General features: G+C 42.7%; 3 protein-coding genes across 4 annotated transcripts in view; all 3 read right to left on the bottom strand.

Annotated features, from left to right (window-relative positions):
• The window catches only part of LOC103392838 (pyrroline-5-carboxylate reductase 1, mitochondrial-like), a 5,514-nt gene extending 4,783 nt beyond the window's left edge, over positions 1-731 (bottom strand). The window contains exons 1-2 of one of the 2 annotated variants that reach the window (XM_008329573.3): positions 595-731; positions 300-371 (exon numbers count right to left, since the gene is read on the bottom strand). In XM_008329573.3, coding sequence (XP_008327795.2) covers positions 300-366 — 67 coding nt within the window. In that variant the 5' untranslated portion in view covers positions 367-371; positions 595-731. The remainder of the gene's footprint in view (positions 1-299; positions 372-594) is intronic. The other variant, XM_017040821.2, reaches the window with a different exon arrangement.
• Positions 732-1,033: 302 nt separating this feature from the next.
• myadml2 (myeloid associated differentiation marker like 2) lies at positions 1,034-4,958 on the bottom strand. The gene has a single exon (XM_008329558.3). The coding sequence runs from the start codon at positions 3,771-3,773 to the stop codon at positions 2,862-2,864; it is 912 nt and encodes a 303-aa protein (XP_008327780.1). The 5' UTR covers positions 3,774-4,958; the 3' UTR covers positions 1,034-2,861.
• A 929-nt stretch (positions 4,959-5,887) lies between these two features.
• On the bottom strand, positions 5,888-13,166 carry notum1a (notum, palmitoleoyl-protein carboxylesterase a). The gene is made up of 11 exons (XM_008329559.3): positions 12,233-13,166; positions 10,073-10,125; positions 9,882-9,977; positions 9,559-9,619; positions 9,414-9,472; positions 9,222-9,324; positions 8,917-9,108; positions 8,697-8,794; positions 8,110-8,257; positions 7,966-8,013; positions 5,888-7,864 (listed from the first exon to the last, which is right to left on the bottom strand). The coding sequence occupies exons 1-11, from the start codon at positions 12,562-12,564 to the stop codon at positions 7,561-7,563; spliced, it is 1,494 nt and encodes a 497-aa protein (XP_008327781.1). The 5' UTR covers positions 12,565-13,166; the 3' UTR covers positions 5,888-7,560.
• Between the last annotated feature and the right edge of the window lie 11,763 nt (positions 13,167-24,929).

The raw sequence follows: 24,929 nt of genomic DNA, 5'->3' as shown, positions 1-24,929 counted from the left end.
CAAGCAGCACACAGCTGCAGTTTGGTTATAGTAAAAACAGAATATAGATATAGCAGATATAACGGATATAGACTTGTGACACAATGGCCACAATTGTTATAAATACTAACTCATCCAATAAGGTCAAAACAATGTTGCTCTTTGTTTAATGGTTGTGTCCTTGGTCTTTTGAAATTCGTTGACTGGACGTATTTGGCCCGCGGGCCTACAGTTTGCATACGTAATTTACAGAGTCTGATAGCCAAAAGATTTCACAAAACAACTCATGACCGGATGAAAGAATGCGGTTCAAACCTGACCTGCAGCTGAGAAGCCCCTGACCAGGGCGTGGGTCAACTGACCCGCTCCGATGAAGCCCACACTCATGGTACCTGTGTGGATTCAGACCAAATGCTGTCAGGTTCTAGAAGAACTCGAAGTAAAAAAAAAAAGACATTTTGGATCCGTCTAATATCTGACCCAGTGTGTCTGTTTATTTTTACAGCCTCTGTCTTGAGTTTTTTCGGTAGTAAACACACTTCCTTGTCGAGCCAGTCGTCTTCTCTGTACAAACCGTAACAACTTCAATGTTTTCAATAGTTTGAAACAACTTACCCTTAACGACAGAATCCTGCAGTTCAACGACTAAAGATCCGAACACAACGTACCTGAAAGAGAACACCTCTGGCAACGTGTCGCCACTATTTGCCTCTGTTACTCCACTGTACTGCCTGTTTGACCGACAGGTACAAAAAGCCTATAAACGCGCGAGTTAACGAGCATGTGACACTCTTGACCAATCGTGATGGCTGCCTGGGTTCCAAAACAGCAGTTGCATCAGGAAACGCCCCAGAGTAGGAAAGCTTCAGTTGAGTCGTGTATATATGCTGTGTATATATGCTAACTTGTGACTATATGTATTTGGGTCACAAGTTAGCACTTCTGATGAAGTTGAATTAATGTTTTACTTTAAAAACAGCAAATACTGTATTAGAAACAACCAATATAGACATTAAAAAATAAAGTGATGCGAAATCATAATACAACACTTTATATAAGGGTTTTATTGATCACATAATGAACAAAAATATAACACAAAAAACAAACTTCAAAACAAAATCTCCAGTAAACTTCTGTCTGATACCTTTAATATTCAAAGACAGCAATAATGACCAGGTCATGACTAAAAACAGGGACTTAGTGCCCAGAATCTTTGGAAACTACACAAACCTAATTCATCTCATATGTACCTATACCTAGACTAGGTCGTTTTTGTTGTTTGTTTTTTTTTACAAAATGACACTCATTGGTATCTTTAGTAGTTATATGTAGCAGTACTTTTGAATTTTACACTACAACAAAATGATCCTCATCATATGTATAAACAAAGGCATGTATATATATATTTATTTTTATTTTCTGTGGGGAATATGCAATTATAACCTTTGGATATTTACCCGTAATAAAAGCATGACATGGCCAATTACAATTAAAAAATATATATGTTCCTGTACCTAGGGGCTAAGTTAGCATAATACACTAAAAGAAGGAGGGCAAATATGTATTCCTTGTTTGCACAAAGTCAACCGTGCTTTCATTAAGTATCACTTCAAAAGTAAAATTAAAATTCCTAACCCTAACCACAAAAGCAAAACGTTTCGGTGACTAGCAAAAGTCAAAATCCTTCTGTTTAACAGACAAATCATTTTCTTGTATTTTCCAAAATAACATATATGGAAAGACTGACAACTGCAGGATCAGAAACAAAAGGAACATTTGTTGCACGTTGTTGACCTGGTGTTAGCCAGCGTAACAGATGAGATAGTTATAGTTTGACTGTTTAATAAAGTCCACAGGCTCTTGTCCTCTGAGTGAGGGTTTGCTATCACAGTGTGCCAAAGACACAGTGTTAGAGGTTGTTGTCGTGTACGTGAATTCTTTGGGGTTTAGCAAGGCAATATTTCATGAAAAGCATCTTGGTGACGTCTCTGCTCCCTGACAAACAAACTCGTCTCCTCCACATGCCATCTCCTCGGAGCTAACTTTACTCCTGGGTGTGGGCAGCAGCTGTGACAAAATATGCTAACTGCACGATTGAAACGATGGGTCTGGAACCAAGAAGGGAGCAGTCTTCAGTGCCTACTGAAGACTGCTCCCAAATGGGCTTCTCCAAAAGACGTTATAGACTTTAAAACAATTATAAATAGTTTAAATACTTGGAAATGTATTTTTTGTCTTCTGCTGCTTAATCCTTTTCAGGGAGTGGGAGCAGGGCTCCATGGGGTTGGCTCCAGCCTTACACTGTGGATAGTAAGCCAGTCTATCAAAGAACCACGTAACAAACCACACACTCCCACCTATATCTATAGCCAGTTTAGACTGAACTGTTGAATGTTTTTGGACTGTAGGAGAAAACCACAGTGAGTGGAGAACATACATACCAAAAAGACCAGAAAGTACCATGCAGGATTGAACTGATAATCTTCTTGCTGTAGGCAAAAGCACTAACCACTCTTCCACCATATGGCCTCCATGGAACTGTTCTAAAACCTAACTCTTCATAATAATCTCTCCAGAGGAAGTTAGAGAAAGTTTTAAAGCTGAGGTTTGGACATGATTCCAAAGTCCTTCTTGTCTGACGTTAACTTTAAAGTGCCGATATGTTCTTCCTGGTAGATCACTGCAAAATTGGTAAGGAATTCAAATTCTGAGCACGTACTGCATCATGGGTAACAGTCTAGCACTGAAGCCTAATGTTACAATGGTAAAACAAAAAAACATTGACTTCTGTTACAAAAACATAAATTCACTCAAGATTCAATGTAGTCCATCGTGTTCGACTGTTTTTCACTGGTTCAAAAAACTCTTGGTGAGTAATTGTTTTACACCCGGGCGTTAGTGACAAAGCGGATCCTCTGAGAGTAAACCAGATCAATGAAATAAAGGACTACGTTGACACAGGTGAAGACCGCCACCACCAGCTTGCTGTCCCAGGGACAGTCTCCACGTGGGCAGTAGTAAGGACGAGACGTGGTGCCATATTTCTTGTCAAAGCTGAAGATGGGCCAGACCAGTGCAGTGCTGAGGTAGAGGATCACAGCCAGGAAGGTGTAGACGACTACAAAACGGTCGAAGGGAAAGCGCAGGGATGAGGTTCTTCCAGAAACTGTCAGTACGATGACAATCACGGTCACGGAGAAGCACAGGCTGAACACTACTACGCAGTACTGGGTGGCTATGTATTTGTTGTAGTCAGTGTCAACAGCCAGTGCACCGAAGATGATGCAGGCCACAAAAGCCTGCACCACCTTGAGCAGACCAGACACGGTGGCCATGTAGCCCACCACGGCTCCAGGTTTGGCTCGGGTTAAGAAGACCTCTGCTCCGTATGGGAAACAACAGATACTGGAGCAGACTGTGACAGCGATGCGGTAGATTTGGACCTCGCAGCTGTCACCGGAGCACTCGCTATCCAGGAAGTAGACAGGGTAGACCACGGAGGCAGTGATGTACATGAGCGTCGCCAACATGGCAAAGGCCACGGTGAAGTTGTCCCAGGATATGGGCATGCACGTGTGGAGCCGCGTGATGTCCAAGGTGAACACGACCAGCGTCACAGCGAAGCAGAAGCACCAGACGAACATGCAGAAGTGTCCATAGGTGGCGCTGTAGCCTGCGCTGTGCGACACGAGGGCCATTATAGTGCAACCAAGCAGCAGCTGACTTATTCGCACTGCACCCAAAGGTGACAGCACAGCGTCTTTGTTGAGGTAGTGTCCTCCATGAGGATCCATGTTCTGCCTTCTCCCCCAGGAGCAGCTGTTTTCTCAGTGAACTCCTTCACTTCTTCTGTTCTCTGTCGGTGTGTTGCGGCCTACTCTCCCCTCCCTGCCGACCTCACCCTTTCCTTGGTTGCCTTTTATAGATGGTCCTTAATTACAAATGTCTGTAAATTTTTCACCGAGCTTGGTTTGTAATTACAGCACTGTGTTTACGTAACATTTAAACAGTGTTGTACAGACGTTTGGACAGACGTTTGTTTAAGTAAAGAACATTGACTTACACCTTGGCATTAAACGGATTATAGACAATTGTTTGCCTTTACTGAGCTACTGACCGTATAAATAAAATAATGCAGGGTTCTGTTTTTTATTACCAATCCTGTGATTCCAGTCTAACTCAAAGCTGCAACGTATTTCCTCGAAAATGTCTTCTTCTTTCTTCCAGTGGGTCACTCTTTGGAAGGTTTGTCCGATTAGGATTTTCTTTTGTCGGTTGTCGGTTGTTTGTCTTCCAACAATAGCCCGCGGTGCAGAACAGGTGGAGCAGATTATTGTGTTGTCAATCACGTCCCATAACTCCAAGAATACGTTCTTGTAATTTCTTCAGTTCAGGCTCCTCGCTGCTGCCGTGAATCCCCTCACAGAGGTGGCTCGGTATGTCACGCAGTCCCTCACAGTTTCTGTCTTCTTTTTCTTCTTGGATTTTGTCTCCCACTCTTTCTCACTCGCATAAACACACACCCATTCCCTCCTATGAGTCCTTTCTGTACGTGTGTGTATGCGTGTGTGTTCGTGTGCTCGTGTTGGATTGCTAAGCACTGGCTGTTTAAATGAAAGTTTTTGCCCAGCCCAGGGTTACATGGCTTGCCAGGTCTATAAATAGGGGGTCTATATTCCACAGAGGGGTGGGAGACTACATGTGGCAGGGAGGGTGAGATTCGTATTTCAAGGGGTGCATCCAGAGAGGCTGAGTCAGAGCTCCCTCAGTAAGAAACTGGCATTTATACACTGTGTAATGACAGGGCAGGAGGCTGAGACTCACATTAGAGGCAGAAATTACATACAAGTCCAGAAGAATGATTATACACAAGTGATGACAGATTTGAGCTACACATATGAGAGGGAAGTGGAAGTGGATTAGCATGTTGCTATAAATACCTTAATCTGTGTTATATTAGTATGCTGTGATTTTGATGTACCTCTGCTAGGTGGTTGGTAGAACAACAACCAGTCTGATATGTAGCTTTAAAGTTTGTCACGCATTGGTAGCAGCCTCTATACCAGGGGTCAGCAACGTAATGCCAAGGGGGACCTTGTAGCTACCATGGTGTCTGTAGGGTATGTTCTTAAAATAAAAAAATGACATAGTTCACGGACTATAAGTCACACTTTTTTCATCCCTTGGCTGGGTTTGTGACTTATAGTCTAGAAAATACAGTAGTCAAAAATGGTGCTCTTCTTTTTGAATCAAGTACACTTGCAATGATGTTCAAATGGTTGCAGTGACAATGGTAAGACGAATGTCTGCTATCGTACATCCCAGAACTGATGGAGCAGCATTATTTAGTTATTTATTATTATTATTAGTTAATGGATCGGGAAGTCTGTATCAAACACACAGTTCTTCATATTAATAAGTACTATTAAAGTAGCTCTCAGTTTAGCTTAAAAAGTCCTGCTGTTGGCATCAGGTTTTTACTTGATTAGACAATTTATACTTTTTACATTTATAAAATAACCATGGTTATAAATATTTGATAATAAGCCCAGTTTTAATATTAAATACAAGAGGGTCCTTGCCCTGAAGCACAGTGAAGACTAATGGCCAGATTAAAATAAAGGTAAACAAAGCCTATTTGGGGAAGGGGCCTGAGGGGGCGTCAACAGCTGGTAGAGTACACACAGTGAAAGTGGAATGTTTTCTCACCTGTTGCCCATATGAACACCACTCTTACCCCTTATCTGGCGTTGGGGCCGGCACTAGATGGCGTCAGTAGGCCGGATTCAAACCGTGGTCTTCTAGGATAAAAGAAAAACTATTTGTTGCTAGAAGTTTTGACACATTCCTACCACCAGTAGCATTTCCTCTGATGACAATTATAGCTACAAAAGAGCAAAAACACGACTGAACAACAATATTCTTTTATATGTAATGTGACGTTTCTTTCAGGTCCAATACAAAGACATGCAATCAACACAAAGAAAAGAAAACAGCAATGTATTTACAATTTACAAAGAATCACTTCTCTGTGAAAATAGCACTTATAAATATGATTTACATAACAAAATAAATATGCAAATTGCCATTATAGCTTGAGTTTTTGTTTCTGTTAAAAAAAATATGTTACAGAATAAAATTACAATTTGTAATACCTTTGCTTCTCTGGTCTGATGAAAAATAGAGGTCCTTTAAAAAATCATTTATAAAGACATTACATACAACATTGTCATTATATTAAAAAGTGATCTCTATATGAAATACAATAAGGGAGCTGCAGGGTTTAAAAAGAACCTGTACAAATAGTCATAAAAATATACATTACACAGTATTTTTTTTTCTCCCTTTGAATGTTCATTGCATTGATCGGAGGATCTACTGAGGTGACCTAACGGGAATATTTCCCCCCGGTTGGGGTCTGAAAAGTCGGCTGGTGATGATGCGACCTGTCATACGGAGGTATAGAGTAGATGTGATGGCACTGTGGTGTATGTTTAGCTAATGACAGACCTCAGAACAGTTCCGCGGTCTGCCTAAGCACCTCGATGGGCTTCAGAGCACGACTGAAACCCAACCGTGACGGCATGTTCACAGCTCTCGAGTGTAAGCCACTTTGAATCCAACACAGTCAGAAAAGGCTTGTGTCTACGGGGGGTAGGGGCACAACAATAAATAAGGTGTTTGTCTTTTTACTTGTTCTATCTTTAATGAGCGTGTTGGCCTGTGTCAGAGTTAACAATGCCAATAAGCACATACATGGAAATTATATTATATCATAAATAATGCAGCATATTGTTTAAATATTGAAATTGTTAATATTTGGCTTCATAGAGTTTTTTTTAAACTGTGAAATAATTTGTTTTTCATTGTGTTTTCCAGGCTGTAGGGAGTATGCATTAGTGGCCACTCTTTTGATAATGAAATAAAGACAATATGAAAAATTTGGTATATAATTTTCTTGAAATTGAGTCCAGTGCTTCAAATATCAAAGCACTGCGATCTGTGTTCTTCTGGATCCAGTGCTTTCCTCAACTAACCTGTTTGAGATATTTGAGTATCTGCATGTTACTGTTAACAATATTATATCTTTATATAGTCTGTGGTGACTAACAAAGACAGCATCCTTATGCCATTGTGGCATTTTCTTATTTTCTTTTTTTTCTTCAAACAATGACTAAACATAATCTACGTAGGGATTAAAATAACATAGAACAGAACATCACTGAGTATCCTTAAAACTGGATTGCATTGTGATATTTTTTTTCTTTTACAAAGCAAAAGATAATTTAAATGGAGGAGTAGCAGAAAGTTGTGCCTTGTCGTGACGTGTCGCCCCGCAATCGCCCTTCCCAGCATCTCTAACTCATACATTAGAGTAGAGGAGTGGGGGGCGGATGTGAGCCCCCTTTGTATGACTGAGGTTGTGACTATAGAAACCTGGAGCCTAGAGAGGAACAAAGGTGAATAGGTTGTGAAAGTGGATGGTTATGGAGGTATTAGGCATTGGAGTCTGGCCACAGAGACCAGGCGACCCTGCTCGGGCTTAGCTTGGAGATACTGGGCACGTAAGCGTGTGTGCCTTTAGCTGCCGCTGCTGAGCATGCCCAGTAGCTTGCTGGGGTCCATGCCTTGCTGCTGAGCCATCTTCTGCACATCAAAGCCCATGTGCATTAGGAACTGAATCACATTCATCTCCTGCCCTGTGAACTGGTCTCTGATGGTGGGGCAGGTGGGGTTGCAGTGGGGCCACGGGCAGCTGTCAATCAAATGCACAGGGCAGCCTTTGGGCGGGGCCTTGTTGTTCCGGTTGTCATGGAGACTCCGGTCCCAACAGTGCAGAGCTCGGGGCAAGGAGGTGCCCTTAACCTGCACGTCAATCCAGTAGCTGAAACACAACACATGGGGGCAGTGTCAGCTCACACACGTTTTGAATACCCATACGAATATGCACTAGGAAGATAGGTGACTAAATGGTGTTATACTCACTTTCTGTTGATGACCTCATGCGATAGGCATGCTGGTGCAAACATGGCCCTAAATGATTAAAAAAAAATCAAAAAACAATTTCCTCAGAATCTGTGCAGTAATACTAAATAAACTGTCCTCCTATAAAGTGATGATTTAACTTACGGCACATCTTTGAGGGTGTTCCTTAGCTCTATACCCAGATTCTGGATGTAGCGCCACTGACCCTCTTGCACAGGTTGACCTGTGAGCTGGATGTTGTCCACTGTCAACTGGGCCTCATCAAAAAGCCACTGGACCACAAACACTGGACCTACACAATGTGGATGGGAGAATTAGGGACAACATTGAAAACACGTTGTAGATAAAGTGACTGACAGTGTTTTTAAGGCCATAGACAGAACTGATGCAGAGATGGAGCAAAAGCTGCTATTATAAATTATATTTTAGTTTTTACCCTGACCTAGTACCAAGTAAAGATTATACCCAGTAGGTCCCCAGTACTCAGTAGAAAATGGAAATAATTTATAACCCCCCTTAAGTACCAGCCAGAAGGAGCTCTAATGTAAGGAGCTCTAATGTACACAAATAAATAAAACAAAATTCATACGCTAAACATTTTTATATTGTATCACCCTGTGCCATGTAAATAAAGATTACATGGCCTGATTAAACATTTCATCTTTTCAAAAACCAATCAAACCAACAAACTCACAGCTCATATATTTTACATCTGAGTAAATGGGACTCACTCTTAATGGATGGAAACACTCTGTATCCAAAGAAACAGTTCCACTCCTCCCCTGGATGGATCTGCCTGCATCTCTCAGGCACCATTCCTCCCCAGTACCTGACGGAGCAAGACAGATTCAGTGCTGGGGAAATATTAGGGTTGCCACATATTTCATCATCTCATCACCTGCAGCTAAAATATTCCCTACAGCAGTGCTGTGTGGTGATTGGCTGCCTTACTTGATGCCTCTTTTGATGGTCTCCGTGGGGGAACAAGTGACAGTGTCCACACAGTCTGGGCAGTGATACTGCTTGTTGTCCAAGAACCAGCCGGAATCTGACAGACCTCGCACTTGTATCCCTGTGTGCCCTAGACCTTCTAGAAGTTCTGCCACTCGGTCTACGGTCAGCAGGACCCCGGTGCCACCAGCGCTGCACACACACACAGACACACACATATTGAATGAAATTTCCACAACAAGTTCAGCCAACCTTTACAGGAATGTGGATGAAATGTAGATTATGAAACTTGAACATGAACACACCTGCTCCCAGCCAGGAGCAGAACCTTGGCGTTGTCCAGACCTTTGGTCAGCAGGTCTTTCACCACCTCTTGAATGATCAGTGAGCCCATAAAGGCATAGCCACCTACGGGTGAGACCAAACACAACACTGTTATCTAGCACTAGACGGAGACACGCTTGTGTTCTAATGTCCATCTGTCAGTAATGTCTCACTCTGCTCAGTCTTGGCTGTAGCGCCACTCCACACGTCACTGGAGCAGTAAGGAATAAACCTGTGACACCAAGAGAAATTCGGTCAGGCCTTTATTTAAGATTACAAAGGAAGTGTCAGTAATCACACGAAACCGAGTCAACCTACACCATGTTGGCGTTCCACCAGTGCGGGTTTTCCTCCGGCAGTGGAGACAGGATTCCCGTGCCTGCAGAGACACATCGACACATATCATTACCCATCCTGGCACTCCCAGGCACATCCTCTTCCTCCTCCTCATCATTACAACATGGATTACAGTTATTACATCCCAATGACAGAGGGTGGCAGCTCTGTTCCTGCGCTGGTGGGCGCCAGGTAGCCGTACACTTGGTGTCAGTCTTAATGACACCACGGATCAGTCTGATCCTTTTTCATTTCTCAGGGACATTTACTGTAGGGCACGGCGGTGCCATGTTTCTGATGCTGACCTTTTTTGGTTTGGGGCCACTTGGATGAGCTCATCAACCTTCTCATGGTTTCATATCTGCTGTCACAGTTCTCCTTATTGAAGCAGTACCAACCTCCTGGGAATGGCCATGCAAAAACACACAACATATATAATCTTTAACTTTCACATCATTCCAAAAATGAACACAAAGAGAGGAATTTAAATACTGACCCTCCAAGAAGATCAACCACCGTCTGCTGCCTCGGGATTCTTTCAGGTAGTACCTTCAAGACAAAGAGCGAAAAAAAAAATCAGAAAAATCAGAAATTCCGTTGTGTTTTTGCTGAAAACAGACAGGTATAAAACCCGGTCAACCGTTTTTATTATTGTTTGTGGAGACAAAGTAATGTCGTCACTCTTTCCACCATCTGTGATGGTATCCAAGCATGAAACCAAAACACACAACACCACCGTTTGGATATAATCAACCGTGTCCTGCTGTTGGATGGCTATCTCCAGGAACAGGCAGAGAGGAAACTGATCTTGAGATGAACTTCACTTTGCTCACTCCTCTACGGGCTGAAGATGCAGAATGACATTGGTGTCTTTGTTCAGCCTAGTATCAATGTCATGTGTCGTCAAAAATGATGTCCCTGAATCTGCAGTCCGTGACTGAAGAGAGAGGGTAAACACAGTAGCAGCACTGCACAGAACTGGATTCCTCAACCAAAAAAACAAAAAAACAAAAACAAAAAACAAAAAAAAAGTGGATGCCTTGCGGCTTCAGTGAATTACTTCCTCTGAAATCCGTATGATAAGAGAAATCACAGGAGCATCAGCATTTAAAAACACTGGCTCTGATAGAGGTGGTAGTCGAAATAATTTGTTATTCATAAGAGCCAAAGATGAACTCCAACAATTACTTACGTGACTCAGACTGTAAGAATAATAACCATTGAGTTCTTTGGTAATAGATGAGGCGCAGCAGTGACAGTGACCTGGACTGGCCTTTCTTCACTGCCTGTAACTCTAACACTGACTAGTAATCCCAAGAGAAAGCACAAACTTGGCTGAGGATTTGAACAATTTCCTCAGACACTGATTCATATTTGGCTACTGTTCATGTCATGTACTATTACTGTGAGCCAGAGTCAGTGATGTAGGCTGAGGACTGGCATGAACTCCATTACCAAACAACAAAGTGGAAATCAAAGAAGCCGAGGAGGAAAGGCATTGCTCAAAGCACTCACTGGAACAAGTGCAGCTGCGGCAGTTAGCTGGCTGTTTTTTTTTCTTTTTTTCTTTTTTATTGTTGCATCCTCGTTTTGTCTCTGACAACTGTAACTGATGGATTAGGAATTCAACAGCCCCAGCTGTGAATAAAACAGCCATCTGCCAGTAACTGACCCCGGTGCTTGTCCTCATGTTGCTTCTCTTAAACAGCTAAGAGCTTTACTGCTCTAAAAGAGAGCCCTCCTACAGAGCACTCTGGGGTTTAACAGGAATTACACAGGATGAGAGATCCATAAAAAGACATGCATATCAAAACCCATTTCTACAATCATGTCTGGCCATTACTTCACTGCTGCCTGATGTCATCAAAGCCTTGTTAAAGCCTCATGTGGCCAGGCTTTAAAGACATCTCTTTTTAGTGTGGCGCAGAACTTTACTGTTAGGATCCAGAATATTATGATGGCATTTTGGCACTGGGAGAATTTACCAGATAAATATGCAAGTAATTCCCACCCGCAATAGAGATCCAAGTTCAGTGGTGTATTTTTGAACAGGAAATAGTTTTAAAAAGTTTATACTATAGCTGATTAGTTTTAAATACAGGTCATACAGAAGTTTTAGTTAATTGGTGTTAAACGGATTATTGATTATTACCAATGGTAGCGTTGAGTGTCACAGTAAATTGAACCTTTTACACTACTTTTATCAAGAACCAAGTGGACGCATCCACTAAAAACCGATACACCAGCTAAAGACCTGGAGTCACGAATCTGCAAATGAGATGTTCAGTTTAGATCAGGTGGTTATCGGCACATTTTACCCGAGGCTGCCTGTCCTCTAAGGACATGGCTCCATCCTGGCGCATTGTGGTTAATTTTTGTAATTTCAACATAAAAATTGACTTGTAATATTGTTTATGAGGAGAAAATTTACTGTTGTCACGACAGGTAGATCATGTGTTTACTTCGGCCTGCAGGGTGTCCAGTAGGGCGAGCTGCGCCGTGGACGAGTGCTCTTTAAGTAAAATACCAACACCTGAAGCTACAGGGCGCACAGCTGCCCCAGCTTTGACCTGCCTCTCACTCACTCACTCACTCACTCACATGTTGTCACATCCTGAGCTAACACATTGCCATGTCTCCCCCATGCTCTACATACCCCGCAGGACTTCCGTCGTTGCAGGTGACTGACGTATTTTCCAAAAAGTTCAGCTTCATGTCGTAGTCGAGCTTCTGCGCCGAGCACGGGTACAGGGACTGCGCCAGGTTCTTGACTTGTGTCATGAAGTTATCCATGTTCTCTTCCACGGCGGTGAAATCCAGAGGGAAGCTCTCCGTGGTGTCACCCCGGTCGGACCGGTAAGAAGGAGGAGGTGGTGGTGTGCGCCGTGGTTGTGGGTTGCGGCCGCCGCGGAACCTCCGTGCGCAATGAGCTCCGGACTGCATCAGCGCCAGTAGCAGCACTGATGAAAGCACTCTCATTGCGGTCATCCTATCCTCGGCTCAGACGCCTGTTCTCCAAAAGCAACTTTTAAGAAAGTTTCTTCTTTTTAAATAAACAAATGGAGCTAAGAATGAGCGTTTACGCATCCGCTGCTCCGAGTGTGCACAGATGTGATGTCAGTTCAAATCACCAGTCCTCTAGACATCAGTCACGAGCGTCCGCTGGATTCCGTGGATGTATTTCAGGCTGCACTCCTCGCTCATCTGTCTGACAGAATCCAAGCGCACAAGCCCCGCACAACAACACTCGTGCCATGCTCTTGTATTTTATTCAAACTTTCCCCCCTTGTGCGTCCGTCCAGCCAATCGCAGGAGCGGGGCAGGACTCGGGGCATGATCAAGCGTGGCAGACTTGCCCCCCTTTTTAATTTATAGAAGGAAAAAATGCCCATGCGTTGGTTCTTTTGATCCGCGATGTTTCATTTGATGTGGTGGCTTTTATTGGCCTTGAAATGCCCATTTCCCATTGCACCGCACGTTTATGAAGTGAGAAGAGGCATCTTGGAACACACTTGCCCCCAAATCAAGTGGGAACAAAAACAAAACGTGATCAACACAGCAGGCATGGCCAGGAACACTCCACCCACCACACAAATTATTATTATTATTATTATTATTATTATATATTTTATTAAGTGAAACGATATTGTTTGGACAGTATCATTATCCCCCTTTTTTTCCAAAGGTTGAAAAAAAGTCACTTGAACACTTTTTTTTACCCTTTTTTAAATCCACACAGGCCTCCAAAGATCAAAGCAACCATCAGTCTTTCTCCCCCCTTGTCTCGCCTCCTCCCTCTCCCACTTCAGTCTCTTCCAAACTTTCCTGGTCTACTGTATATTTTAAGTCAAGCACAGCATCCTGATGGGAAGCCAGACTTTTCACAGGAATCTTTCTTTATGGTTGAGGTAAACTTTCCTTTGGAACAAAGCAGAGCGTCATTCTAAATGTTTCAAATTAAAATTTGGGACCAAAACAGGAACTATATTTATTTGTTAATATTTTTTTTCATCACGTTTGAGTATTGGTTTCTCTATTCTGGCCACATGACAAAGATCAATGCTGTTATTAGTTAAGTTAAAGGAAACTATTGTTTCTGCAGACAAGTCAGTTTGGAAAAAAAATTATGTAATATAAATTAAATTCTATTGTAATTTAATGATATTTATTAAATTGGTAAATTGTTTAAGCACATGATTTATGAGATTTGTGTAAGCTAAATAATAGAATAAAAATAAGAATACCTCCAATCATCCAATAATGGGAAAAGACAGATTGAATAAGTATAGCTGATTCAAGAGTATTAGAAAAAAAGTATAAAATATAGAAAATACACCAAAACACCTACTTAAGCTCCCACTTGAAACAACACAACTCTTTGAGACTTACTTCTGAAAAAAACGACCGAGTCTGTAAGTAAAAAGGCTCATCGCTGTCAAAATAATGTGGTGATTAAATATCGGAAAAAATTAGTCACGGCATAGCTGTGAAGCTGCTTCACATCCTGCTCTACTGTTGATGAACGTGGGTAGAGGGCGTTAAAGTCCTCTGATCTAGGTGAGATGAACATGAAGTCACCAGCGGGGCTGATGGAATTCATTGCCAACTTCAAACACATGCTTGTATAGATTAAAACATGTGGTAGGGTCCAGGAGGAGAGGCTCTGTCATACATCGAGTCTAGTCACTTTGACCCATACCTCCCTGTTTTATCATACGTCATCTCCAAAAATCCAGCCTTTAAATTTCTCACAGACGGATGCTGGGCTCTAACGCGCTCTTTGTCTTGGAGCGATGCCCCGGTGGTGTGTCAGAAGAGCCCTGACTGGAGTGAGTGAGAGGTTGCGGGATTATAACACGCTCGCTCGGTCTTGACAGAGACGGAGATGCTAGAAAACGTAGCTTCTGTTTTTGCACAACAGTTTGTTTTCCCATGCTGCACCTTGTTTGAACTCTGAGTGCTAAGCTTTTACGGCCCTCACTGTTAAGTCTGTCTTTTTCCCTGCCTGCCATTATCTGTGCGTAGCAAAGTCACCCATTTTAGCTATGCATGTCCAAATGGATAAATCCTAGAATTAGGTCATTTGAAAATGACCCAGCTGTTGTGATGGCAGTCCCTCAGAAGTGCCCCCACAGCCCCCACCCTGACTCCAGGCCTCCTGTGAAAGTCAAAGCCTGTCTTTCATCTCCGATCAGTTGCATGTGCCCTCACAAATCCACAGGTTTTACTGCTTAAGTCTGGGCTGGCAGCATCGATCATGTGACCGTTGCCTGCCTGGCGTTTAGACACATCATAGCTCTATGAACGCTGTCTGTCTGCGCAGCCTGCCAATTCTGCTCATACATCCCCATTGTCCGTCTTTCCATGCCTGTTAGTGTTGATTTGCACATGCTGTTGTCAAAGGATCCATCCGTGATCATCAAATCCTGCTAGTTGGAACTGTTAGGTCAGGTTACATCAAAGAGATCAGGAGGGATCAGCCTCTTGAAAGGGACAGGCTCTGGCTCACATCATCAGAAACAGGTGGAGGTCCTCCCTGGAAGAACAAAGGAGAGGATCACATCTTTAAAACTTTTATATTTTAATGGAAAAGTTTCCTCAAATTCCTTTTAAATTGTCACACTCTCTTTCACAGCATACTGCACAGCACCGCCGCTAAAACACATGACATCAGGTCAGGGATTGTGGGCCTTGACCACAACACTAAATCCCATAAAGGGTGCAGAACTAAAGCCTGACGGTTATAGAATTATAGTTAAAAAAAAAAAAAGCTGAAAATGTTCTGATGTGGAAACTCTGTAAAAATATAAACAACACAACTGAGATGTTACAAATTGGTCAGAAAAAACCCTTGAAACAAATAATTTATATCAAAGGCCTTCAACAAGAGACAGAGGAACTGCAGGGTTTGAAATGGCACTAAATCATATTCACTTAAAATGAACATAGAAAGTAAATCAACTAATTAATTTTAATATTATTGGCTTAGCAGTTAATTAAAAAATAACATTTACATGTGGCAATAGGACAAGTTTAATATTAAGCAAAATTTTATATAATTTCTTTATATAAGGCATATGTTCCATCTCTCCATCAGTTTGGGGTTCCTGATGTGTTGGAGACCACCGCTCTAGACATTTAGCGTATGCAACCATGATAATATTCCTCTGACATTTTATTCTTAAAGAAGCCAACAATGAAGGTTGATGTGATGGCAATGCAGGAAAGCTTTGACGTTTGAGGCTAACTACTCTGAAGTAACATTTTGATCGTTGGCTTCTGTTCTGCGTCACCTTGAGGCAACCCTCCGGAAGCGGGTCCCCTTAATTTCATGTTGAAGCTATTGTTTAAAAGTCAAAACAAACACACACAGAGGTTCCTGGGTGTTAACACGTGGCTGGATTCCTTTCATGTACCCTCAGCACATGTCTCTGATATAACCCAGAGAATCGGTAAACAACCTTGATCCTGACTTGAGTCCAGAGGTGCCATCAAAGATGTGAATGCAAATGGGGAGAAAGAGAGAGTAAGAGAGGCAGGAGACATCTGTCCAGCAGGCTCCCATTTCATAAGAGTTGGTCGTCTATTGGTTGCAGATGATGCCCCGTCTGATAAAAATGAGCTCTTTCAAGATAGGACAGGCTGCGCTTGGGGTCTCTCGCGGCACCGAGGGACAACTAAATACTTCAGCTAACAGGTCAGCTGTTAGTTGTTGATCTTTCATCTGAGTGATTGCTAAAAAATAGCTGCTATTTCCTGTAAACAGCTCTGTCACATTATTCACACTAAGTAAGACGGATGTTTTCTGTCATACAGGGGGCGATGTATGCTAATGTGTGGGTGCCTGCATGTGTTGGTTTTCAGGATGAGTGATGGGCACCTGGCTGCTTTTGAGATATCCATGTGTGTGTGTGTGTGTGTGTGTGTGTGTGTGTGTGTGTTTTCCATTCATACCAAGTTTCTGATTCATCTTATGCAATGCATTGGCTTGGTAAGGACTACAGTGAGAGCGTTACCCAATTACCTTTCAAGACCTGCTATTATTATCATCAGAGAGGCGACAGCTAGACAGCTTCCATTCCACTCGTCCTCATCCGCACACAGACAGTAGGATTTGGTCTCTTTGTCTTGGAAATGTTCATTTGGGCCCAGAATCACTGAAGGACATGGAAAAGTCTTTATTACAGGTCATGACAGTGGAACCACAGCCCATAATTCATTTTCTGTCCTTTAACCTGCTCGTCTCTATGGAGAAAAGTCCTTTGAAGTCCACACCCTGCTGTAAAACATGGTCATTATTCAATTATGTGAGCGAGAGAGCGCTATTTGAGAGTATAGACTTTAAAGACCAAACGTAGGCAGGCTGACGTTTACCATTATTTTAAAGGAGATTAAAGTATGATTGTGGTTTAATAAAGGTGGGAGACATAAAAAGTATGAGGTGTGGCACAAAAATATGACGGTTCGTGGTTGTTTTTTAGTGCAAAGATAAAACAAAGAACAAGGGGAGTCGCATATCATGCAGAGTTTAAACATACATTCAAACCTGTGGTAGATGTTTATATTTTACTGTCTGAAGGAGTTATCTGTTCCAGCACAGAACCACCTTAGATTCCTTCGTTAGTTATTGATTCTGACAGTTTCACAAGTTTGTTACTTATGTTAGGAAGTATTTATGGTTGGACCAATCAAAAGGCAGTGTATTGTCTTCTGTGCTAGTCCTGCTAATTGATAATTAATGACAATGGCATTTGCTGTGCACAAAAATGTTAAGATTCAGTGGTGAACTGAAGAGCTATAATTTGTCTTCCAAGGTCTAGTGGGACATGTAATACGAGGGGAAGTCAAAAAGATGCGAGACATTTTGAATGCTCTGGATCTTCTGGCCTCACAGCAGGAGCATCAGTGGTTAGCTGGTTCAGGATTAAGTCAATTGTTCACTCCAAACTGGCCACAGGTATAGAGTGTGAAGAGTTATGATGGAGAGGTGAATTATCCAGGTTGCATTGACTGCTTGGATTGGCTCCAGAACCTCCCCAAAAATAAAGGATTAAGATAGAAAAAAAGAGCTAAACACAGTTGTCTGACATCTTCAGCAACAGGTCGCAACCTGCTTTAAAAAAGGTGTTCTTTCAGTTTGAGGAACGGAAAAAAGGTTAGTTAAAAATTAAAAAAAAAACAACAACAACAAACAAACAAACCAATACAAATTTAAGGTAAAACCCTGATTAAAAAATCTGAGACACAGCTCAAAAGCTGACAATGAAGTGATGATTAAACCTGTGGAGACATGTCGTGATATGTTTCAGTTATGAAAATCGTTCCCCTTTTGAAATGATAACAGGCGTCTGTGAACTTTTTTCTTTTGCCTTGTATTTGTTTCAGTTTGACTTTTGGAAGGAGTCGCAGCTCTAACTAAAGCAGACTAGAAAACTCAGAATAGATTTAATCTCTGCCCAGGACATTGACCCATAATGTTGTGAGTACAAGTCATTCCCTTCAGTCCACTGAGCCACTGGAACACCATTAAAGCCTGGTATGTGCCTCATTATTTGTGACACTCTTTTAACACCGAGCAGCCGTTTTTTCTTTTATCTTCTCAGCAAGACGATGAGGCTACTGTAATCAAAGAAGACAATGATGAGTGCCAGCCTCTTATCCTGGGCCCGCTCCTCACTTTGATGTCATATACTGGTGTATAGCAGGCTGCGGCTCATGCCAAAGAGCAGCCATGGTCGCCAACTTTCTGACAGGCTGCTTTTCATCTAAATGACATCACTGTGCTACTTGATTACTTTCCACAGGCACTTCCAGGCCTGAGAGTTTTCTCCTGGGAATTTGGAAATCGTCCTCTCCGCCTTCACACCCTCAAAACAAAAAGAGACACACATCGAAGACATACATTTGCCTCTGAAGGGTGCTTTCACTTGTGCTGGTTTTCTGCTGCTAACTATTTGATGTAGTGGACTTTGTTTTAACAGATGGATTGTGATAAACATTAATGGCACACATAAAAAAGACAAGATCAAACGGGGGAAATAAAAGCGACCGTACACACCACAATCTTTCAACTCAGCGTTTCCCTCACCTTGATTTTCTCCACACGTGGGGAAGAGAGCAGTGATAAATTACAAGGTAGCATCTCAAGTGTTTGTTTTTGGAGGAAACGGAGGAAATGTCGTTTGAGGTGAATATTTATAACCAACGTCTCTGGCTGGCAGCGCTGCCTCTCTGCACAGCATCAGCCTCACAGGACTGCTGTCTGTCTTTACCTGTAAGTCGGGAGCTCAGACGGACTCGCCTTCCCACATCATACGGAATCTCCCGTCGATGCCCTGAGGAGGTGTCCCGGGGGCCCCTGACCATCCTCTGACTGGAAACTGGAGTTTAAGCCTTTCAAAAGCAAAAAAAATAAAAAATAAAAAATGAAAGGATCAGAGAGTGTGTTTGTTTATTCTTGGCTGAGAGGATGTAGAGAATGACTGCATATCTTCAAGAGGCTGAAGTGGGATAGGCAGTACATAACTCATGTGGCTGCCAAGTCCACACTGCTCTTTGATGTATTCCGATACATACAGCACATATCCTCTTACAAACACTGGCTGGTATAATTACCATTGCATGATCTAAGCAGAAACACACGGCCTGGTGTATTGAAGCCAATTTGACCAAGGTACAAAGTGCTTAACCCTAAGCCATTGAACTCTGGGTGTCATCTCTAAAAGATCTCATCTTCTCCTCTGAGGTCACTTGTGGTGGGCCAGTGGAAACATTTATTCAAAACAAGGTAACATATCTGTTTGGGAACATTCAACAGCCACTTCCCTTTCTTCTGCGGCAGGAAGAAAACGGTCATTTGCGGTCAGAAGAAAGTGTTACTCAGATTTTACTCACAAAGAGTGCGAGAATGTCCATCACTCGGATTCGTCATCTTGTTTTTCCTGATGACTAATGAGCAGATTGCCACCAGCACCGCTTGATCATCCCTAGCTGGTTTTGATCTGTTCATATTGCACATCCCCGGAATATGGGGATGAGGCTTCTTTCTGACACTCCACAGAAAATGAGTCAAAGAGGAAATACATGCAGCCCACAGTGTGTACTTGTTTTTCTCCTCTCGTTCCTTCGGGGATGAAAGCTGAAAAAAGCTGTCTATAAATAAGAAAGAAAGTAGAAGTTAATCATAGGTTTCAGAGCCACAATGTGGTTTTCCTAAATGTGAGGTGTACACAACAATTACAATGAAAATTAAAAAAAAAAAAATTCCCTTGAAGTGAACGGCCTCACATCTGGAGGACAGGTGTAGGACTGACTCTTAAGTGTCAGATGTTTCGCCCTAATTTACTTGTTCCAAAGTCCACACAAACCAGAGTGAATGAGCTTTGTACCTCTGGATTTGGGCGCCACAGCTCCTCTGGGATGAAAGCATGGCAGGCAGGTACAGGAGACGGCCGGACAACCGTATCGCGTCTGAAGCGTAACCTGTTCTCTGGGCCTTACTTTGAAAGCAGATGAAGATCGGCTGCAGCCCTGCAGTCATTGCACCTTCAAAGTAATTAACACATGGCTTTTGTTTGGGCCCGATGAGCCCCAGATCATGTAGGTACAGATGGTCATGGGGGTGGACGGCAGATACGGAGAGCAAGGTGTGCCTGGATGTGCTTTCAAGTCGGCAGGAAGTGCTTGACCCCTGGCCCCCTCTTGACCTCAAATCTGAGCTGTCAACGCCACTTCCGTGAGTGCCCTGTAAAGATCAACATGTGGACAGAGACATGGGGCCTTAGTAGGCCTGCGTGATGAGCAGGAAAAGGCAGCTGGGCATCTCTGCCTCGCAGCACTTTTATAGATAAGTAAAAAAAAAGTTTTCTTTGAGAATCAACCAGACATGTTTCTTACTGCAGCTCACCTTTTCACACTGTTAGCATGTTTGTTTCTGCTATGCCGACAAGGTTTGATCGTCTTCACGACTTTGTACTTTTCATCCCACCACCTGGCGTATTTCTGGGGATGTTAAATAGCAGCACGTCCTTCTTTTGCCATCAAAGGGAAGGAGGTCTTGCCTTGACCTTGAAGCTCCGTACTGCACATGTGTGTGCCTACATTTGCAGACGATACGTACCACTCAGGAAAGATAGCGCAGACGGCATGCATTGAAAGCTATCTCTGCACATGTTGATTAACGTTAGGACTTTTGTGAGATTTTTTCTTGTCAGATACAGTCTGCGTCCCAGTGATCCTAAACATAAATTGCTAGGGTATGTTAACAGAAGTGATGTCATTATTAGAGGCTGCATGGCTAATTTTTTGGGCAACGAGCAAATTGTTTCTGCCTCTGCAAACAAACACAGACACTTTAGTCATGAGCAGCGTCATCCCTAATGTGAATTAACCCCAGACACTTGGATCTGTGGGTCAGCAGTCTGTCTCAGGAGCGCGTTTGATGATGGAGTTTTATTGTTCCAGAAGGTCAAGATCTTCAAAGCTCTTCTTCTGTTCTCCGCAGGGCACCCAGGCAGCAGCTGTCGGAGTACGCTCGCCTTTGTGTTTGTATACGGGAGAAGAGGTAGGTCAATCCCACTCTCAGAGAAATGTTTTTACTGGGGGGTAGGCAGTCAGTGGACACCATAATATTGTTGTTCTGCCCCTTTGTGTCGGACCACGAGGAGCGTGTGAATCCTGTTGGATGGGACGTCACTTCTGCCGTTGGTGACGCTAATCAAAAAGCCTTTTGGCATGATTCAGCAGTATGTCTCTGTTTGGATGAATGTGTGAGTGTGTGTGTGAGAGGTTACAAACAAAACAGGCCATGACACGGGCTTTAGATCAAATGTCTCCCTCCGTGCCTTGTTATGGCGCTAACAGTGCATTACAGAGACACACGATACCAACGTTTGGTCTGACCTGGTATTTTAGAGCAAACCATTTTAAATCTTAACATCTCATTTGATGCCCATATTTTTCTATTAGTCTTTCCTGTACATTCGGTTGCGATGAAAGTCATCATTTCATTTGCCATTCGATTCCTTTGTGTACTCTATGGTAAAGTTAATGAAAAACAATAAAATAAAAGTAAATTGCATGATAGAAGGGAACTTTTTTGAGGATTGCATCTCATTGGATCAGTGTATTGCAGGAGTGAACTCTGGTCAGTGGAATGATCTGTGGCAACAATTGCTTCATTACCTTTGGCAGTTCTACATGGAACATTTGCATACTTTAGGTTTAGTCAGATCCAATGAGTGAGTTTTTCTACTTCTTTTCTACACCTTCCATTTCAGAATACTGGAAAAAGTAAAAGGTAAATTAATAATTTAAAAAAGTGCCTAAAGGGTACTCGACCCCCACTTTGGGAACCCCTGACCTAGACAATGTTAAAATCTTCTCTACAATGAAAATCACAACTGAGACTGAAGACACAGCTGCCACTCACTCACTTTGTCTGTAAAAAAACTGTCAGGTGGGCCACGGTGTAGCCTGGGGTGGGATAGTTCACACACTGTGTGTCTGATCTCCTGCACCCACACCCCCCACTGACCACCCTGAAACACTGACCCTTCTAACGTGGGCTGTGATGCGGCTCCACCCATGTCCTTCCCTCTTGACAGGACGTCCATGAAAGATTCCACCTTGTCTCCCCCCCCCCCCCCCCCCCCCCCCCCCCCCCCCCCCCCCCCCCCCCCCCCCCCCCACCTGCTCTGACATTCCCACCTGCTCTGACATTCAGCTCATTAAAGGAGCTTTTTCATAGCATCGCCTGCATTTGAAGTGTCCAGTGAGGTTGTGGTTTTTGCCATTTAAATTGAAATAGTTCATTACCTAGCGACAGAGGCAAACAGACAACATTAAAGTCAGTTTATTTTTTTGGCCGACCCCAGTTGATGAAGCCGAGCTGTGCGTCTTCATAAATCTTTAATAATCTGAATAAAAAAACAAATTGTTTTCACTTGATCTGAAGTTGATGAATTCAGTAATGTGCACTCTCTCCCCTATTGTTTTCAGCTCCAACAGTATGTTGCATGTCAAAACTGCCGAAAAGAAAAATGATGTTTTAACAGCATGGGGTGAAATCTAATACAAGTGATGTGGATGATTTCCAATCCACAAAAACAGAGCTGTTCTATGTTTCCACTGAGAGTCGGAAAGACTTGAAACAGCCGTGGACTCAACTTGGTAGAAATAGCACTGCAGTTTCACAACATCCCCCTGGGTTCCTCTTAAATTCTTAATGTTCTCTCAATGTATCTTAACTTCTCTTAGAGAAACAACAAAAGTTGGTCAACAAGTTGGTTTACATACATGATGCCATCCTTGACTTAAATACTTAAATCATCTTTGCATGCAGGGCTCATCATTCCTGCGACTCTGCAGTGGAGCGACAGTAGACAAGTTGCCAGAGAGCGGAGCACAGTAGCAGGAAAGGTTCAGTGTTTCAACAAAATGCTGCCACTTTGATCGTTTTGGGTTCCTCTTTGATCCCAGCCCTGATGAAAGGGCCAATAATGATGTTTAATTGATTATGTAGAAAGAACACGCTGGGTTCTGCTCTTATATCTTTTGTTCCTCCCTCTCCCTTTGCTCTCTCCAAAAGAAGATGGCTTGCGTGCCATATCGCCCCCTTCCCTTTCTTCTTCTTAAACAAATAAAGACGTCAAACATCAAAGCTGTTCTTGGTTAATAAAAGAAGACCTCAAATATTTTCCATTATGTTTGACATGGTTTTGGGTTTCGCCTACCAGAGGAACAACAACAGGCCGGAATAAGACGCCGTTTTTGTGTGTGTGTGTGTTGTTGTTGTTGTTATTGCGTTTGTGTGTTACAGAGGTTAGGCAGACCAAACTTCAGCCTGTTCTTTGATCTTGTTAATTATTCAAAGGTAGTGTTTCTCTCTTCCACTTCTCTTCAGAGACACATGTCCTCCCCATCACAACACACACACACACACACAGCTCTCTCCTCTTACTGTCCCTATCCTCCTTTCTGATTATGATACCCAGAGCTAAAACAACAGACTTTCAGAGGATAACTTTTCTTTTGAAGTTGCCGTCACTCAGTTGTGTTTCTGTCTTGGACCAGAGCACTGACCCCTGACCTGCTGTGATTACTTCCGTGGTGCAGCCAAGCAGAGATAACTGTAAATGCAGGCCTTTGATATCCACTTGAGAGCAGGAGGTTGAGCCTGAAGGGAAACACAATGATGCTCAGGCATCTTAGCCCCCATGTGCACCAGCTCACAGCGCAGCCAGATAAACAGACAAGGCACCATATGGCAGAGGTCAAGGAAACATGGGTTCAACAGCCTGATCAAAGCCCTGACACGGGGATATTTGAACTTCTCTGAAGACTTGTGGAGGCCTGTAAATGAATTCTACATTATCATCACTGTCGGTCTCTCAGAGGTGATTAAAGAAAAACACCCGTCAGATGTTAATGTGACAGATTGTAATCAAAATGTTAGCATTTTTAGATAGATATTTTTCTAGGGATGCTTCGATAAAAAAACCCAGTAACCCAGTCACCCAAATACCCGTACTAGTACCCAAAAACATGTGATCTCAGTCTACAAGTGACGTGATTTGTCAAACCATCCAAACCAGCCAACTGAATACATTAAATTCTCGTGAGGCTAGTCCACTGGTCCACGTTGGCTTTGTTGGCACTGTGTTCACATCACTGATTCCCACTCCTCCATTTTCATTGGCTATTGGCATCGCTTGTTTGCAGTAGGTTCAGTATTAGAATCACATCATCCGACTTTGATCAGATTCTCCCTAGAAAATTCAAATATATAAAAATTGTTCACATCTAGTGCTGACTGTTGCAAACTTTGCTCAACTGGGAATTCTGGGTAAAATCATATAGTGTACAAGACCATTTTGACAGAATATTTTTGCACAATTGTGTTTGTTAAGACCTGTTTGTTTGACATCAATATGTAAAGTCATCATTGGAGCAATTGTTGACAGGTGTTGGACACACTCTCGTGTGAGAGACAAATGAGTGTGCAGAACGGAGCATATTCTTGATGGGGGAGGAGGGAGGAGGGTCACTCTCTCCCATCATCCTCAGCTTTAATTATGACCTTTCTTTTTTCACCCTGTATTTCCAGTGAACTGCGGTATTTACTTTTTTCTTTTTTTTCTTTTCTTTCTTCTTGAAGATAAGTAAAAAAAAAAAAGTTCAAGCAACTACAGCCCCACGCTGCTGAAGCTTGTGTCGTGCTTAGGCTCAGAATAGTAAACACAAAACCTTGTAATTTGCAGAATGCTTTTGTCATCTTTTACCTCTAATTTCTCTTTCAGCGCGGTGCGAATGCCACATATAAGAGCAGGAATCAAAGGAAGCTGTGGAATGCA

Source organism: Cynoglossus semilaevis, chromosome 17 (assembly GCF_000523025.1).
Source record: "Cynoglossus semilaevis isolate Cse_v1.0 chromosome 17, Cse_v1.0, whole genome shotgun sequence".
Taxonomy (NCBI): domain Eukaryota; kingdom Metazoa; phylum Chordata; class Actinopteri; order Pleuronectiformes; family Cynoglossidae; genus Cynoglossus; species Cynoglossus semilaevis.
This window is presented reverse-complemented; position numbering and strand designations above follow the sequence as displayed.

Excerpts from the sequence above, each read along its gene's own strand:
- myadml2 (XM_008329558.3), bottom strand. The coding sequence starts at position 3,773 with ATGGATCCTCATGGAGGACACTACCTCAACAAAGACGCTGTGCTGTCA.
- notum1a (XM_008329559.3), bottom strand. The coding sequence starts at position 12,564 with ATGACCGCAATGAGAGTGCTTTCATCAGTGCTGCTACTGGCGCTGATG. Across the intron at positions 10,126-12,232 it reads AACGACGGAAGTCCTGCGGG|GTACTACCTGAAAGAATCCC; the intron begins GTATGTAGAGCA and ends TTTGTCTTGAAG. Across the intron at positions 8,258-8,696 it reads AGTGTTTCCATCCATTAAGA|GTCCAGTGTTTGTGGTCCAG; the intron begins GTGAGTCCCATT and ends CACATTGTGTAG.